The sequence below is a fragment of the Hemitrygon akajei genome, chromosome 5, assembly GCF_048418815.1.
Source record: "Hemitrygon akajei chromosome 5, sHemAka1.3, whole genome shotgun sequence".
NCBI lineage: Eukaryota > Metazoa > Chordata > Chondrichthyes > Myliobatiformes > Dasyatidae > Hemitrygon > Hemitrygon akajei.
The window spans coordinates 49704460-49722415 of record NC_133128.1 but is presented as its reverse complement, the minus strand read 5'-3'; the positions used below and the strand labels follow the sequence as shown (position 1 = coordinate 49722415).

The 17956-nt window shown below is 38.3% G+C and overlaps 1 protein-coding gene across 2 annotated transcripts in view; it reads left to right on the top strand.

Annotated features, from left to right (window-relative positions):
• kdm6a (lysine (K)-specific demethylase 6A) overlaps positions 1-17956 on the top strand; it is a 216224-nt gene that overhangs the window by 141934 nt on the left and 56334 nt on the right. For both annotated transcript variants that reach the window (XM_073045508.1, XM_073045507.1), the window contains exons 9-10: positions 617-710; positions 17395-17521. In XM_073045508.1, the coding sequence (XP_072901609.1) occupies positions 617-710; positions 17395-17521 (221 nt within the window). The remainder of the gene's footprint in view (positions 1-616; positions 711-17394; positions 17522-17956) is intronic.

Below are 17956 nucleotides of genomic sequence, written 5' to 3'. Positions count from 1 at the left end.
TTATAGAAAAGTGATTACTGTCTGTGGCGCTGCCTCACGAAGGGCAGGCCGGACCCTAAATTGTATCTCATTACAGGAAAACTTGTAGCCTGTATTCCAGTTCTCTCATAAAGTTCGGTGGCTGTCATTGGTGTTATCACAGGGATTTTGCCAATTTTGACCAGTTTCTGATTGTAATTTTTTCTTGTTTGGCTCCATTTGAAAACATTTGTAAAGATTAAATTATTTTCAAAATCTCATTTTGCTGGAGACCAAGCTGTATTACACTTTTTCCTTGAGCCAACCTGTTAGCTGTTCGCTTATTTTCCATTTAAAGCTACGAGTAACACAGTGATGAGCTCTAAGTAGTTGCGAAATCCCTTTTTGTTGGCAAGTGTCCCCTCCCCCCTCCTCTTCCATGTTTTCTGTGGAACCCAGTTTTCCGGTCTGTACAATTGATGTTGTCATTGCTGTCACAAAGAACCCAAGTAAGTGTTCAAAAAGCATCTTTAATTCTTGTATGTGTGTAGTTCTAGCCCTAAGAACAAAAGTTGTAAAAGTTTGTTGCTAAGTGTTACAGAGTTGTTTCAACTTGCTTTAGACCATTTTCCTTTCTTCCCACCCCTCACAACTGCAGAGAAAGTATCGTGCTGCAAAGGAAGCTTATGAACAACTTTTGCAAACAGAGAATCTTTCTGCACAAGTGAAGGCAAATATTTTACAGCAGCTGGGTAAGAGTTCTTTTGATTTCAAATCCCTTCTAATTGGGAATTGATAAATTTCTGATACATTCAAAATATGAAGAATACGTTGAAAGTAGCAGAAACTGATGCATGTTGACAAAAATATTCAGAAGTGGAATAGTACAGGAGGAACTCATTTAGTTTAAACCAGTTGTGCTCAAGATTTTTTTAGATTAATTTTAGTAATGCATAGAATTTTTAGTAGAACTTGAGTATGTTTCTAAATTTTGAAGGTTTTGCATGTCATGCCAGTTGTAGAATATATTCATAGCCTTGCAGTTTGTGGATTTTAAAAAACCTATTTAAAGACTGTGTGAACTGTGAAATTGTTAAACTGAATATACTATAATGTTGAGTGATCCCCATGAGTATTTTTGGAAGATCCAGGACAGCGAAGTTATTTTGTAACCCTTTCCTTGGGCCTCTATATGACCATATTTGTCCTGTTCTGCTACCTTAAATTACAATTTAAGTGATTTACAGCTATATCCAGCTTAGCTACCAGTTAAGTTTGGTTAAGAGGAATAAAGACGTTTTCTTTTTCAACAGTTAAACTTTCTTTCATTTTCAAGACTCAAGATTCGAGATTGTTTATTGTCATTCTCCAGTGCACGAGTTTACTGAATAATTTGAATATTATTTTAGGTAAAAGTATAAATTTGAATAAATGTTAGACTCTATATCTTTGGAAAAAATGTGTACATGCACTGGAAGACCTTTTCTTTGAAATAAATCTGCAAATATTTTTGATTTTTGAAAAAATGTTCTTGAAATGCATATTGCTGATTTATATGTTGGAGAATTTCATTTTGTAAAATTACAACAAAAATTTGCAATTCATAATTCATATCAAGAGTACCCACGTTTTTTAGCTTCAGTTTTGCATTTAATATTGCCATTGTGCTGAAAATTACTTAATGTAGCTAACTTTCTAATGGTAGCATGGGTCTTAATTTTAAAATGGGAGCTTCAGTTATGAAACGGAAGGTGCACAGCATACATTAACTAAAGTGACTATTCCACACAAGCTTTTGCATGTTATGAGTATCAGGAGGATGGTGTTTTTGGCTAACACCAATATTTGTTTCAGGGCCATTTTTTTGGAACATTTGATTTAATAATGAAAAATGATGTTCAGCTGTGGCTGATAATTTATGTTTTTTGTGCCCCTGCTATAATGCAGGAAACATGAGAAGTGTTTTGTGAAAAATGATGGATTTAGTTTCACCGATGTTGGTCATAAATTTTGTTAAGCTTTGTTTACTTTCAATGTCAGACAAATTATTTCCCATATATAATGTGCTTACTGTCTCGCTGCATGCTTTAAAGTTCTTCACACTGGAACTTGATTATAATGCATCAGTATTTTGAATGTATCACATACTTGACCACAAGTTGTGGATTGATTACAGTTTCCATTAACTGGGAACTAATCACACCAGTGTGGTGTCCTGTCATAAATCTATTCACATGGCTTTTGCAGCTAGTTTGCTGACCATCCCTGCCATGTTGCTATGGCAACTCCTTTGTTGACCTCTTACTACAGGTGCTAAAAATCCTAGCTTCTCATTGAAGTTGTATCTTCCAAAGGAACTTGGAAAGCATTTTATGTCCAGTTGCTGCCTCTGTTCTCTACCCCCTGTGTTTTAATGTCTGCATCACAAGATGGGTTGTTAAACCAATCTAATTACACAGTATAGCAAAAAAACTTCCATACTGATATTCTTTCATGAATGTAATTCAGCAAAGATTATGTGTTAAATAGTTTTGTCTTTTATAGTCTTTTACTCTTCTAGGCTCTCTCATAATATTTTATTTCTTTAAAATATTATTCTGAATTTTGCAGTAAAGCTCACCCTTATATTGCTTGCTATGTACTCCAAGAATTATAGAGATTTGAAAGTTCAGGTGGATGGAATTCATCGTTGTCTACACAGAATCTAGGTGCATAATGATTAACAATAATATTTAAATAATTATGCAATTCATAAAAGAATTTTGCTATTGCTTGTTTTTTTTGTGAAATTTGCATCACAATTTAAACTGATGTGACACTTTTAAACTTTGATTCTAAAAACATTGAGTAGGGTGTATAATTTTGTAAACCCCCATTCCCTCCAAGTAATCTTGTGATTTGATTCCAAAGAAAGTGGTATACTGGATGCTAAAATATATTTGAGCTGATTTGTTTCTTCTCATCCATTCTCTTTTGTCATTTTGTTTATTTTATTTATTGACATACAGTGTGGAATAGGCCTCCTGGCCCTTCGAGCTGCACTATGCAGCACTCCCCCAATTTAATTTTAACCTAATCATGGGACAATTTACAATGACCAACCGGTATGTCTTTGGAATGTGGGAGGAAACTGGAGTACCCAGAGAAAGCCTATGTAATCATGGGAAGAATGTATAAACTTCCTGTAGGCAGTGGTGGGAATTGAACCCTGGTCACTGGTACTGTAAAGCATTGTTCTAACCACTACACTACTGTGCTGCCTGCCATGGATAAAATTACCATTCAGCTTGTTTCTTTTCACATGGTTCTTGGGTTACAGCTACTTACATGAATCTTGTTCCTGGAATTGGGTACCATCGAGACATAGAATTGTACATCATAGAAAAAAGGTTCATGCTGACGAAGATGTGTATTTAATCTAATCCCATTTCACACATCCCTATAAAGCAGGGGTTCCCAACCTTCGGTCCGTGGACCCCTTGGTTAATGGTAGGGGTCCATGGTGTAAAAGGGTTGCAAACCTCTGCTCGAAAGTCTTGTCATCTATATATGTAACTACAAACTACTTAACAATATATATTTTTATACATTTTCACGATTTTATACATTTATATGAGATTATTCATCAATCTTCAATGCTCCAATACGCAGCCTGTCAAGTTCAGGTGACAATCTTGTTAATCTTTTTTTTTGCTTGCTTTCCTGGAAAGCATGCAAAAGATGAGCAAACTGAACACGTGTATGAACACAAACTGAACACAAGTATGGCCTCTCCAATGTCTTGTACAATCACAACATAACCTCCCAATTTCTAATTCAGTATCCTCACCGATGAAGACCTGCATGTTAGAAGCCCTTACTGGCCTTTCTACCCATAACTCTATTTTAAGGGAACTATGCACCTATACTCCAAGGTTCCTCTGTTTTGACAACAAAACATTATCCACTGAAATTCTTGATATCCCTCTCTCTATAACAAAACCTATTTTACTGTCATCTGCAAGGTTACTGACTGTTCCTTGTGTACTCATATCCAAGTTATTAATATAGATGACAAATACCAAAATCTGGGTCACACCACTTGTTGCAGACCTTCAGTGTAAGAAACAACACTCTTCTGTCATGCAGCCAATTCTGTAAGTAGTTTGATAGCTCTCCTTCGATGTCTTGTGGTCTAACCTTTCAGAACAGCCTGCCACGTAGAATCTTATCAAAAACCTTGTTGAAATCCATATATTCTACATCTATTGCTCTCTCCTTGTGAGCCTTTCTTATGAAATGGCTTAGTCAAATTTGTGAGACGATCTCCCATGTCCAAAACCACACTGGTTAACCCGAATCAAACCTGCTGTTCCAATTGTAAGTATACAATCGGCCCTCCTTATCCGTTGGGGGATTGGTCCCGGGAACCCCCACAGATACCAAAAAATACAGATGCTCAAGTTGGTGGACTTCAGGACCCGGCAGAGCTCCAGACCTTATTTAACCTGTCTCAGTGCAGTGGACTTTAGGACCTGGCGGAGCACCGGACCTGCAGCCCGCAGTGTTTCTGTTCCGGAAAACGATCACAATTGAAAATAAAGTGGAAATAATAAAGCAATCAGAAAGAGGTGAAATGCCATCGGTCACTGGAAAAGCATTAGGCTACAGTTGGTCAACAATTGGAACATTTTTAAAGGATAAAGTAAGAATAGTGGAGCATGTGAAGCCCCTGCCCTGATGAAAGCTACAATGATTACTAAGCAACGCAGTGGTTTAATTATTGAAATACATATGTTTCTTAAGTGCTTGTATGCATTGAAAGGAAAAATATATACTATATACTAAGACACACATTTGACTAATTGACGCTAAATAATACCAGATGTACCTGTTCCGACTTAGAAAACTTCCGGTTTTTTTAAATCCCGATCCACGGTAACCTATGCACATCCTCCCATATACGTTAAATCATCTCTAGATTACTTATAATACATAATACAGTATAAATGCTATGTAAATAGATGTTGTACTGTATTGTTTAGGGAATAATGACAAGAAAAAAAGTCTGTACATGCTCAAACAGCAAGTGCTGGAGAGAGAACTTCCGGGTTTTCCCGATCTGCGATTGGTTGAATCCGCACATGCGGAACCCACAGATAAGGAGGGCCAGCTGTATTTTAACCCTCAATGCTTTCCAGCATCTTGGCTACCATGGATGTTAGAGTAACAGGCCTGTAATTTCCAAGTCAATCCTTGCAGTCCTTGAATAAAAGTACAATATTTGCTATCTACCAGTCTTCTAGCATCTTGCCAGAAAAGTACTGTGGCAGTTAGTGAAGGTTTCCACAATGCCTTCTCTAGATTCTTGATGCTTTTGGATATACCCCATCCAGAACTGGAAGTTTATCATCCTTCATATCTCCTAACACATGCCACACCTCTTCAACTGTAATATGGACTACTGCAAATCTATATCAACTTTGCCATTTTCCCAAGTCTAAACATTTTTCTCCATGGTTAAGGTAGAGTAGAAATTATTATTGAGAGCTTTTCCCATATTCAGCAGCTCCATACAAGATTTCTGTGTTTCTCTTTGAGGATATTTAAATTCCTTTGCTACCCTCAGTGTTGTGCCTTCAATGGTGTTGGAAGGTGACACAACAGTGGATCCAGGATCACTGAAATAAGGCCTCTGTTTTGTCCAGACTACTGGTGAGGTCAAACAGACATTAACTTCTGCAAACCTGTCAATAACCAGTTTGCAGATTAGACAACTGCCCTGCTCCAAAGAGTGCTGTGTGATGTCATTCATACCCTCGGCCATTAGGTTCTATAATGAGTCAACCTATAGCTGGGAAGCAATGGAACCTCTCCCCCATTAGACTGTTAGAGGTCATTTATACTATTCTTCCTTGCTTCTAATATTTGTATATCTGTGCACTTGTAATGCTACTGTGACACTGTAATTTCCTTTGGGATTAGTAAAGTATCTATCTAGAGCACAGTCGTCCACATACAGTGCTTTGAAGATGACTCCTTTAACTGTCTTGAGATTTTGGATTTTAGGTGATGCAGGTCAAACAATGATCCATCAACTCTATACTGTAGGTACAGCCTGTGGACAAGGTTGATACACATGTGAAAAGGAGGTTGAACAGCACGGGGCCAGCACAGACCCTTGATTTACGCGATTTGGGATATTGAATGGCTCTGAGTCAAGGCCAGTCATGTCATAATGGAAGAGATGAGTAGCATTGATGAACTTGTGTAGGCATCCCAACTCTGACAAGTTTATCCAGAGCACTTCTCTGTTAACCACGCCAAAGGTCTTTGAAGACAATGTACAGATCCAGGTTCTGCTTGATACATCTTTCTTGCACCTGACTGATGGCGAACGTCACATCGATGGTACTTCTAGGGTGGAACCCGCACCGTGTTTCAAGCAGGATTTTCTCTGATGTGGTGATAAGGCTGTTGAAGTGATGTGGGCTAGAATCTTCCTGGCAATCAACAGCAACGAGATACTACCATAGTTACCATTGTAAGCTTTGCTCCCTTTGTGAAAAGGGGGTACAATCAGAGCTTCGCTGAATTCATTGGGCATGTCTTAATCTTCCCAGAATGTCATGGAAGGCCCTTTAGGTCAACTAGACCTATTGACTCGAAGACCTCTGCAGGTATTCTATCCTTCCCAGAGGCTTTTCCAGAACTTAAGTGAGCGACAGCTATTGTTGGAGGGAGGTAGAGGCTATTGGCAGCAGGTTTCTGGGGGATCTGATCGAGTGCAGCCTGGTCTATAGTAGAGGGCCTGTTGAGCGAGTTGCTGAAGTGCTCTCTCCACCTGTCATTAAATGAAATGAAATGTCTTTATTGTCATTGCATCGTACAATTTTCATGCACCAATACAGCGAAAATGAGTTTGCAACTCTCATACTCAATGCTTTAAAGCAACAAATAAAATAAACAATAAATAAAATCAAGTAACCAGCCAGTACAAGCGATGTTCAGCAGTACAAAAGCGCAAATCAGATGCATGACAGCCATAAAACCAGTGTTAAAAATAGCAATATAACAAATTTATGGTTGATGATTGATTGGTTCAGAACAATTATATCTCTGGGGAAAAAGCTATTTTTCAGTCTGGAAGTGTGGGCATAGAAAATCTTATAACGTCTGCCAGGTGGAAGAAGTTCAAACAGGTGTTCAACAATGGGTGTGTATTGTCCTTACAGATGCTTGTAGCTTTCCGTTGGCAGCGTGAGCTGTAGGTATCTTCTTGGGAGCTGTGTCCCGATGATCTTCTGTGAGCTAGAGACGACCCGCTGAAGTGCTTTCCTATCAGCTGCTGTACAACTGAGATACCACACAGAGATGCAGTATGTTAAGATGCTCTCTATGGTGCAGCGGTAAAAGGTCACCAGCATTTGTTTATTAATGCTCTTTTTCTCTCTGAGCAGGACTGTCCCATCTGCTGATAGAAGGGGTGTGATGCGTGGCTTGTATGCTTTGATGATAGTGAAAAGTATCTTTTAAGTTTTTGGTGTCAGTGTAGCACTGCATTTCCTCTGCCTTTCTCTCCCACCATTCCATCTGCACATTGCAGTATGTGCTTGCATCTGAAGATGTTCGAACTGATTACTTTTCAGGTTGGAAGAAATGTCGTTCTGCCAAACGACAAATGCTTTCTGCTTCTCTTCCAGTGTACTGGTGATATTTTTGTCATTTTCTTCAATCCAATCCCAATAGGTTCGTTATTGGTCCAAAGGCTGACTTTGCTGATTTCATCACTAATGTCTTGTGTTCACCCAACTTCTGTGCCACACTTCCATTCAGGGGCCTATGGACACCAGTGCATCAGACCGTTAGCACATTGCCCCTGGTGTTTATGATGCTGCAAATTGTCATTATCAGGAGGTTGATGGATTACTTTTGGTTTCTTTTGGTGCAGTTGGACAATGTGCAGTGAGAGGATTGATCTAACCAGGTGATGATCACTCCAGCACTTTGCTTCATACGTGATCTTGAAATCATCATGTCCTGTCTGCAACAAATGATGTAGAATCAAGTGCCATTGCTTGAATCCATATTTTGTATTTGTCAGCCAGTTTAAATAGGGTGTAAGCGATAGCCAAGTTGTTATCAGCACAGAAACTGAGTAGCAGTAGCCATTGGTGTTGAGTTTACCAACACCGTGATTTCCTAGTATCCCTTTTCAAAATGTGAATGTTTCAAGTTCCAACATGTTGGCAGGAATTCTGCATTTCTTCCAGTCCTTTTCAGTGCACTGGGGTGTTCTGTTTCCCATGTTCCCTTTTAATGCACGCAAGCTCCCCATTGCAGCTTTCCCATTAAACTGACTTGGTTTACTGGAGAATTTATTGTTTTAATATCAAGCATCTTTAGGATTAAAAATGTATTAGGATATTGATAGGAGAAATACACAATGATCTGGAAAATCTGCCAGTCTAGTACTGTTAAATTCTGAAGATGCCGGATAATTGTAGGGAGTCCTTTGCAAGGTGTCACCATAATTTTCTAGAATATTCTGTTGAATTTGAGTGAAGTTGTTCAAACTGAAATTAGTGTCTTAAATTTAAACAAAGGAAGGGAAGGAGGGGAGAGTTAGCTTTGATAAATTGGGAAAATGAATCACAGGATTAATGATGGACTCAGAATGACTACATAATCCTTCAAGGCACAGAAACCATCAGAAAAAAGTGGTCCATCCATCATGGCGGAAGATATTTGAGGTAGTATGAAATTTACATATAAAGACCTGTAAAGTTGTTGCACAAAGCAGTTGGCCCAAGAATTGGAAGCATTTTAGAACTATGCAAAGGAAGACCAAGACCTTGATATAGAAAGAGAGAATCAGGTTTATTATCACTGACTTAAGTTGTGAAATTAGTTGCTTTACAGCAGGAGTACAGTGCAAAGATATTATAAGTTATAAATTACAAAATAGTGCAAAAATAAAGGAATAATGAGGTGATATTCATGGACTGTTTAGGAACCTGATGGTGGAGAGGAAGAGGCTGTTCCTAAATCATTGAGTGTGGCTCTTCAGGCTCCTGTACCTCCTGCCCATTGGTAGTAACAAGGAGGCAAGTCCTGGAGGGTGAGGCTCCTTAATGATGGATGTTGCCTTTTTGAGGCATCTCCTCTTGAAGATGGCCTCAAAGGTGGATAAGGGGTTGTGCACGATAGAGCTGGCTGAATCTACAACTCTTTGCAGTCTCTTATGAAACTGTGCATTACAGCCCTATATCAGACTGTGATGTTACAGGAGCCACTGTTACAGGAGTCTTTAATGACATACCAAATTTCCTCTACCTCCTGATGAAGTAGAGCTGCTAGCCTGCCGCCTTCGTGACTGTATCAATGTAAAGTCCACAATCAATTTCTTGGTCTTGCCAATGCTGAGTGCGTGACTATAGAATATAGAAATAAACTGATAAAAAGCATAAATGTGGACTGAAAATGCTTCTGTATGAATGAAAAATCAAGGGAAAATATGGAACCTACACTGCAGAATTAGGAATGGCATTGAATTACCAACATGAGAAAGTTTGTAGATGCTGGAAATCCAAAGCAACACACATGCTGGGAGAACTCAGCAGGGCAGGTAGCATCTATGAAAAAGAGTAAACGGCCAGTGTTTCAAGCTGAGACCCTTCTTCAGGACTGGAAAGGAAGGAGGAAGATTACAATGTTTGTCTTTACTGGCAAAAATATAAAAACCGTGCTAGAAATACCATAGAGTCAAAAAAGAAAAGGGTCTGGAGGAAATGTACCAAAACAAAAACTACAGAAGTTAGCAATTCTAAAACCCAATGCATCTTAAGCACCTTGATGATGAACGTCGCAGAATTTTAAAAGAGGTGGCTGTGAGATTGCACCTGGAGTATTAGGTCTCCTTAACCAAAAGCAGTTTTCTTGCACTAGAATATACACAACTTGTTCAAGGGATTGATAAGTTTGTTCTGTGAGGAAAGATTGAGTAGTTCTACATTATTCTCTCTGGAGTTCAGAAGAGTAAGAGAAAAAACTTATCTATTGAGGTACAGTGAAGAGTTTTACTTGCCATCTGCACAGATCATTTCTGTATAACAGTGTAGTGAAATAGTACAAGGTAAAACAACAACAGAAAGCAGTTAAAGAGAAAGGGCAATACAGGTAGACAATAGGATGCAAAGCTGTAACAAGGTAGATTGTGAGATCAAGAGTTGGAAAGTCATAATAGAGTCTTAAAACAATGGGATGGAAACTGCCCTTGAACCATGTGGTAATTTTTTGTGTCCTATGCTGGACGGAAGTGGGAAAGGAGAGAATGGCCCAGGTGGGTGGGGCCTTTGATTATGTTAGCTGCTGCAAATAGTGAAGCTGATAAAAATCTTAGAACTGGCAGCCTAATGGTGGGGTGAGTGTAGTACCAGGGATCACAATCTCAGAACGTGGGCTAGACCATTTTGAGAAGTTTTTTCATTCAGGATGAAAATCATTGAGTTTGTTCAAAATAGAGATTTCTGAATAAAGAAGTACTCAAGGGCCATAGGGACAGTGCAAAAGAAGATGGCATTAAGGTAGTGCACGACAATCAAAGTATGGAACATGATACTAGTTCTGTATTTGATCTGCCTGTCATCTTTCAACACGGACATCATCCCTCCTGTCGCTAAGGATGTTTGAAGTATTTCTGCTAGGTCATCGGCAACTTCTGCACTTGCCTCCCATAGGGTCCGAGGGAACACCTTGTCAGGCTGTGGGAATTTATCTGATTTGCCCCAGGATGGCAAGCATTGCCTCCTCTGTAATTTATACAGGATCCATGAAGTTGATGCCACTTTGTCTCATGTCTATAGACTCTGTGTCCGTCTCCTGAGTAGATACAGATACAAACAATTTATTTCAGATCTGTTTTGGCTCCTTATGTGAACTACCATTCTGGTCTTCCAGAGGACCAATTTTGTCCCTTGCAATCTTTTTGCTTTTAACATATCTGTAGAATCCCTTTTGATTCTCCTTAAACCTTGTCTGCTAGAGCAATTTCTTGCCTTTTTTTTAAAAGCCCTCCTGAAGTCTTGTGTTCTCTTGCGTTTCTTTTTTTTTTTGTAATTTTTTTAATTGAAGTTCATCATCAAACAAACATTTCCATACGATGTATTTCAGACATTGTACATATATATTATATAATCATATATATCACAAATCTCCACAAAGTATTTATCTGGGGTATACACTTATAGAAAAGGGTGGAAAGAAAAAACAAGCAAAAGGAAAGAACTATGTACAAGTAGGGAGTGATCTTTTTTTTTTACAACATATTCATTGATTTGTGAGAATAAAATCAGGCCTATGAGGCAGTATGTAGTTAAACCATTTTTCCCAGTATGAATCAAATTGTTCCAGCTTATGATTAACAGATGCTGTTATCTTCTCCATTTTGTAAATGTCCGTTGTAATTTCCATCCATGTATTTAAAGTTGGGCTCACCTGTGATAACCGTTTCCTAGTAAGAATCTTTTTACCAGCCACCAACAGTATATTCATTAAATATTTATCTCTTTTCAACCATTCTTGAGGTATATATCCAAAATATATGGTCTTACTCACCAAGGGTATTTCACATTTAAAGATGTCTTGTAGGGCATTGTGTATCCCCCTCCAATAGTTTTTGATAACAGGGCAGTCTCAAAAAATATGATAATGATTTGCATTTTGATTTCCACAATTTCTCCAGCAAACAGGGAGGTTACTATCATAATGGGATTTCTGAGAGGGTGTAATAAAATATCTTATCAAGTTTTTCCATCCAAACTCCCTCCATTTCTGTGAACTGGTACACTTCCATTGATATCTCCATATTGTCCATTCTTCCTCAGATATAATTATCCCTCCTTCCTTCTCCCATTTTGTTTTAATGTGTGAAGTCGAATGTGTTTTAAGATTTGACAACCCCTTATACAAGCTTGAAATGATTCTACTACCATTATCTGAATTATATGCTTTTCTAAAGAGCTCTATCAAGCATGTATTTGCCTTGGTTACATTTTTAAGCGTCTTATTAACATATCGTCACATCTGTAAATACCGATTTTAAAAAATCTTGATTTTCTAATAAGTATTTCTCTTTAAGCATTTCAAAACTGAACAGTGTTCCTTTTTTCATTATGTTGCAAAGAACTGTTTTTCCTTTAGCTGTCCAGTCCTTAAATCTAGTATCCAATTTGGTGTAAAATCCGAGTCATATGCACACCATTTAAGAATTGCAATATCTCCCTCTAGATTATATTCTTTTATAGTAGTGTTCCATATTTTAAGAGTCAATTTCACTCATGGGTTATCAATAGTATTTATGTACCTTTGCAGGTTGTTATCACTCTTGCGTTTCTTATACTCCATAAACACCTCATTTGTTCCTAACTGCTTATGCACCTTTATTTCTTAACCAGGTCTTTAATATCTCTTGAAAACCAAGGTTCCCTACACCTGTTATATTTTCCTTTTATTCTGACTGGTATCTGCAAGCTTTGTATTCTCAAAATTTTGCTTTTGCAATCCTCCCACTTACCAAGTAAACTTTTGCCAGGAAACAGCCTGTCCCAATCCATACTTGCCAGATAATTTATGATACAATCAAAATTTCTCCAATTTCGAATCTCAGCCCATGGACCACATCTATCTTTTTGCATATTTACTTTGAAACCAATGGCATTGTAGTCTCTAGATGCAAAATGTTCTTACACAAGCTTCTGTCACCTGCCCTGTCTCATTCCCTCATCACGGATCAAGTATCGCATGCTCTCTCATTGGGTCTTCTAAGTACTGATAAAGGAAACTTTCCTGAACACAGTTGACAAGCTCTATCCCATCTAGTCCTTTTACAGTAATATGTGGAAAGCTAAACTCACCTACTATAACAACGTTGTGGTTCTTGCAACTGTCTGTGATCTACGGGTCCTGCAAATTTGTTCCTCGGACTGTTGGTGGTCTATAATATATCCCTATTAACATGGTCATACCTTCCTTATTTCTCAGTTTCATCCATAACGCCTCACAGTTGAGTTCTCTGGTCTGTCCTGATGGGGCACTGCCATGACATTTTCCCTAACTGGTAATGCCACCCCTCCTCCTTTAATCCTTCTGGCTCTGTCACGTCTAAAATAATGGAACCCGGAATATTGAGCTGCTAGTCTTGCCCTCCTGCAACCAAGTCTCACTAATGGCTACGATATCATAATTCCAGGTGCTGATCCATTCCCTGATCTCACCTGCCTGTTCCATGACACTTTTTGCATTGAAATGCATGTAGCTCAAGACACTAGTCGCACCATGCTCAACCTTTTGATTCCTGACTTTTTCTGAAGTCTTACAAACATCTCTCTCCACACCTCTCCACTAACTGTTCTGGCACTCTGATTTCCATCCCTCTGCAACTCTATCTTAAACTCCACTGTACAGCATTAGCAATCCTTCCCCCTAAGATATTAGCCCCCTCCAGTTCAGGTGCAAACTGTTCCTTCTGTGCAGGTCCCACCTTCCCTGGAAGAGAGCCCAATGGTCCAAAAATCTTATCCCCTCCCTCCTACATTAACTCATTAGCCACATGTTAACCTGCAAAATCTTCCCAGTGGCACAGGTAGCAATTCTGAGATCACAACCATGGAGGTTCTCCCCTTTAACTTAGTATCTAACTCCATGAACTCCATATGCAGAACCTTGTCTCTTGTCCTACCCATTTCATTGGTACCTTAATGGACCAAGACCTCTGGCTGTTCACCCTCCCACTTGAGAATGCTGAAGACTTGATCTGAGATTTCCCAGACCCTGGCACCCAGGAGACAATGTACCATCTGGGAATCTTGTTCTTGCCCCCAGAGCATACTTTCTGTTCTTCTAATTGATCCCCTATCACCACAGCATAACTCTTCTCCCCCCTTCCCTTCTTAGCCATAGAGTCAGGCTCTGTGCCAGAGACTTGACTGCTGTAATTTTCCTCTGCTAGGTCTCCCCCCAACAGCCTCCCAAATGATTCAGAGTTCATCCAGTTCCTGTTCCAACTCCTTAAGGTGGATTGTTAGAAGCTGCAGCTGGATGAACTTCTCGTAGTTGTAGTCCTCAGGGCCACTGAGATGTCCTTGACGCAATAGATGTGATCAGATAGGCCAGCAGTTGAACATAATGTTTAAAAATTGAAAGGGATAATATATTCTAGCTCTCCATTCTTTGAAATGTGTTCACAGTTAAAGCCTATGCTTTCTCATGAACCACTAAGTTAGCCATTACAGATTTCTTGTCCTCATGTACCAAAAAATGAGATTGAAGGCATTTGCAGTAGAAAATCTTAGAAATATTTTGGTATAACAATGTTTTTTCATACTAAACTCTTTATATGTCTTTAATATTCATGTGAATGGAAGTTGCTTTTCAGAAACCCACGGTTTAAAAATTAGTTTCCTAATTATTTGAAAAAGACAAATGGACAAAAGTCTTGATGAAATCTACAGCTACAGAAAGAAACATCACATAAATATCATCTCCTATTCTTCATTATTATGCATTATTGGATAGGATCAGGAGCATGTTTGGTTCCTCATTTCCGTACTGTATTGAAGCCTCACTAAATCAGTCTGTGAAATTATACACAAATTTGTATGGCTGTCTTTCCATGTCCTATCATGGCAACAGAACTTGAGTGTTACACTGTTTGACAGTAATTGTAATGGAAACAGACTTATTACAGTGGGAAAATAATCCAATCATTTTGTAGTGTTCCAGAGTGTAATATCAAAGTGCTGTGGGGTGTAAAAAGACCAGAATTTGAACACCCCCATCCTTTGCCTTCTGCAGTCCTCAAAGATGAGCAGTTTGCAATGTTTAGGGAAGCTGACTATTGCTCCAAAGTGTCTTGGCCTGAAATGTAACTGTTTATTTCCCTCCTTAGATGCTGTGTGTAGCTGAAAACTTCCAGTATTAGGGTATCGGCCGAATCTCTTGTGACTCAATTCTCTTCCTTGCTTTCAGTTCATGAAATGGGACTCGCTTATTTTTCTTGTTCCTTTCTCTTCCCCTCTATTCTCTTCCATGCTAACTCTTACGGCATTCCCTTCTAACTCCCCCTCATAGCTCTGCTGTTTGCCCCCCCCCCCATGATTCTTTGCTTGTTTTTCCCTCTCCCTCCATCTTTTCTCTCTTTGCAGTCTCCTTCAATTTAATCTTCAGTTCTTAATGTTTCACTTGTCCACCCTCTTCTTTAATTGTTGCATCTTTGGTAGCCATATTTAATCTTTTCCTGAAAAATTCTCTTTGACTAAGCTTTTAGATATCTAATTTAAGTACCTCTAATGGCTTAATATTGTATTCTGTTTGTTAATCAGGAAAAGGCAAAGCATGTTATTTTATATATTTATAAAAGACTCAGTCTTTAATGACATGAAAAAATCAGTAAATGAGGAAACAGAGATTAGAAAGCCTTTGTTCCCAGCAACTTAACAGTTAAACAAGTTGAATTTCAGCCAGTGAAATGTTTGTTGGTGGTGATGACCACCTTTCATACTTAACTGAACAGCTTCTCAGCCTGTACCCACTGTTATTCGTTGAAGTTAATACGTTGTGTTTGGATACGGCACAGCATTTGATGCCTCTTCCCCACAGCTCCAGTGATCCTGACCTTGGTTCCTGTCTCTGCCAACTTGGCACGTGACCACACTGGTTTCCTCTCACACCCCAGATGTGTTGGTAGGCTAACTAGTTGTTGCAAATTATCCCTTCATGTAGATAAGTGCCAAAAAAGAATGAAAGGGAATTCGAATGGTAGGTGAGAAAAAACGAATTGCATCACGACAGGGAAATGAGAAGATGAATAGGATTGTGAGCAGTAGGGACCTGACAAACTGGAATACCTCTTGTAGTGAAGGGCTGCAGTAAAAGATGTAGTAATACATTTTACAAGAAGCTATAACTTTGGGAAGCTGAAATAAAGTTCAAAGAAGTAGGATCTTAACATCTGGAGAAGGGGTGAAAAGGGGTAGCTTTCCAAGAAAGATGAAGAGTAAGCTTCCATTGTTGAGGTGTTTACAACTGCCAGAGTTAAACAAGTAATGTCGTAAATATCTGAAGTTATGAAAAGGTATAGAGATGGGATGGACTGAGATGAAGGGATTTAAACACCAGGATGAGAATCTTAAAGTTGGTTTTGGATGAATTGGAAGCCCATTTAAGATGCAGACCAAAATAGTTCCTTGAAGACGAATTATATCAATGATTAATGATGTTGGTTTTAATGTGATTTTCTTGAAGTGGCACTTCAAATCTGACCTATAATATTTCCTGCATGGATAACACTCACTTGGCATCTGCTATAAAAATGTATATTGGATTTAAAATGGACATGTGAAAGTTAGGATTTTTTTTATTAAACCTGATGAAAAGATATTACTTTGGCACTAATTAATTTATTCACAGAACTGTACCATATCCCTTTTCCTACTTATTGACTCTGAAAACACAAATGAAGATGGATGATTCTATTTTCCCCAAATCTTTGACGATGCTTGATTCTAGTTGTTAAATAAAGACATGAGGGTGAATACTCTTCAAAACAAGGAGTAGCATCTTATATTTGCATAAAACAGTTTGCAGGCTTAATATCCTGTAGAATCAATAAAATGCCTTTCAAACAAGGTACACTACCTTCAGAGACTTAACTGTAATTTTGCATACTTTTGTATACTTTGTATATTTAAATTTTCAGTCTACTTTTACCCTAATAATTGAAGTGAGTAATTGTCAGACTCTGAATTAAGGCTAAGCAAGGTTCAAGTGTTGAAATTTCAGTTACTTGAACTTTTTTTAAGCTAAATAATGCTACTCATCAGTTATTCCTTTATTGCTGCTCTAGTGACAGAAACTATTTGGAAGTAGATAGTTTCCATTTAGGGAGGAAATATTTAAACTCCTCTTTGTCACACAAAAATGTCTAACAGCTCAAATTATTTCAGTTGAGTTCTTTGAAAAGTGTGCAAGGGATATTGATAAAGTACTTGAGTGAAATTACATTTTGAGGCCTGTTGCGCCAGTTCTGAAGCTGCATTATACATTGTTCTTTTAGTTTCTATATAACTTGTGGGACAACTGTATTCTGAAATGTAATTTTAATTGAGTTATATAATTCCTGATTGTCATTCTGCTGCAGAGCATATGCAAGTACAATTATTTCTTTTACTTAAATGAAACAGTAGGAACTTGATGGTCAGTCATACTGAAACTGTGCTTTGGGTTGACAAGATGCCAAGAATTGTAAGTTATTCACATGGTTACTTATCTATGTACTGATGCTTTTTTCATGAAAAGGAGACCTATATTAAAAATAACATGACATTATGGGATGCATTTTTTTTTTTTTGCTTTGCAGCAACTGTGGTTATATAACTAATCAGTATTCCTGTTTTACAGGCTGGATGCATCACACAGTAGAGCCATTAGGAGACAAAACAACAAAGGAAAACCTTGCTATTCAGTGTCTCCAAAAATCTTTAGAGGCAGATCCTAACTCTGGCCAATCCTGGTACTTTCTTGGCAGGTAAAAATGAAGTTAGTTGATTCATGTTAACTTTTAATTATATAGTTTAAACAAAATCTGGCACCCTCAAATTATTTTACCCTTGCAACATCAAACGGATAGTTGCTGAAAATCAGAAACCTAGTTCTGGTAAATATCTGAAACTTTAGCCTTTCTTTCTCAGTAAAATGCTTGTTAACCTGTAAGTGTTAGTACTTTCATTGAATTTTCAGATTCCTTATTGTTGCACTTCCATATTCCATTCAGCAGGTGCAAAAGCAATCCCACTGTTGCTCTGAAATTTCATAACTTTTAAAACTTGTGCTTGCCTGGAGGCTGAGGAGACAAGGGGAATCCTTAATGAATACTTTGCTTCATTGCTCACCAGGGAGAGGGACTTTGGTGAATGTGAGATCAGTGTAGAGCAGGCTAATGTGCTGGTGCATGTCAAAGTTA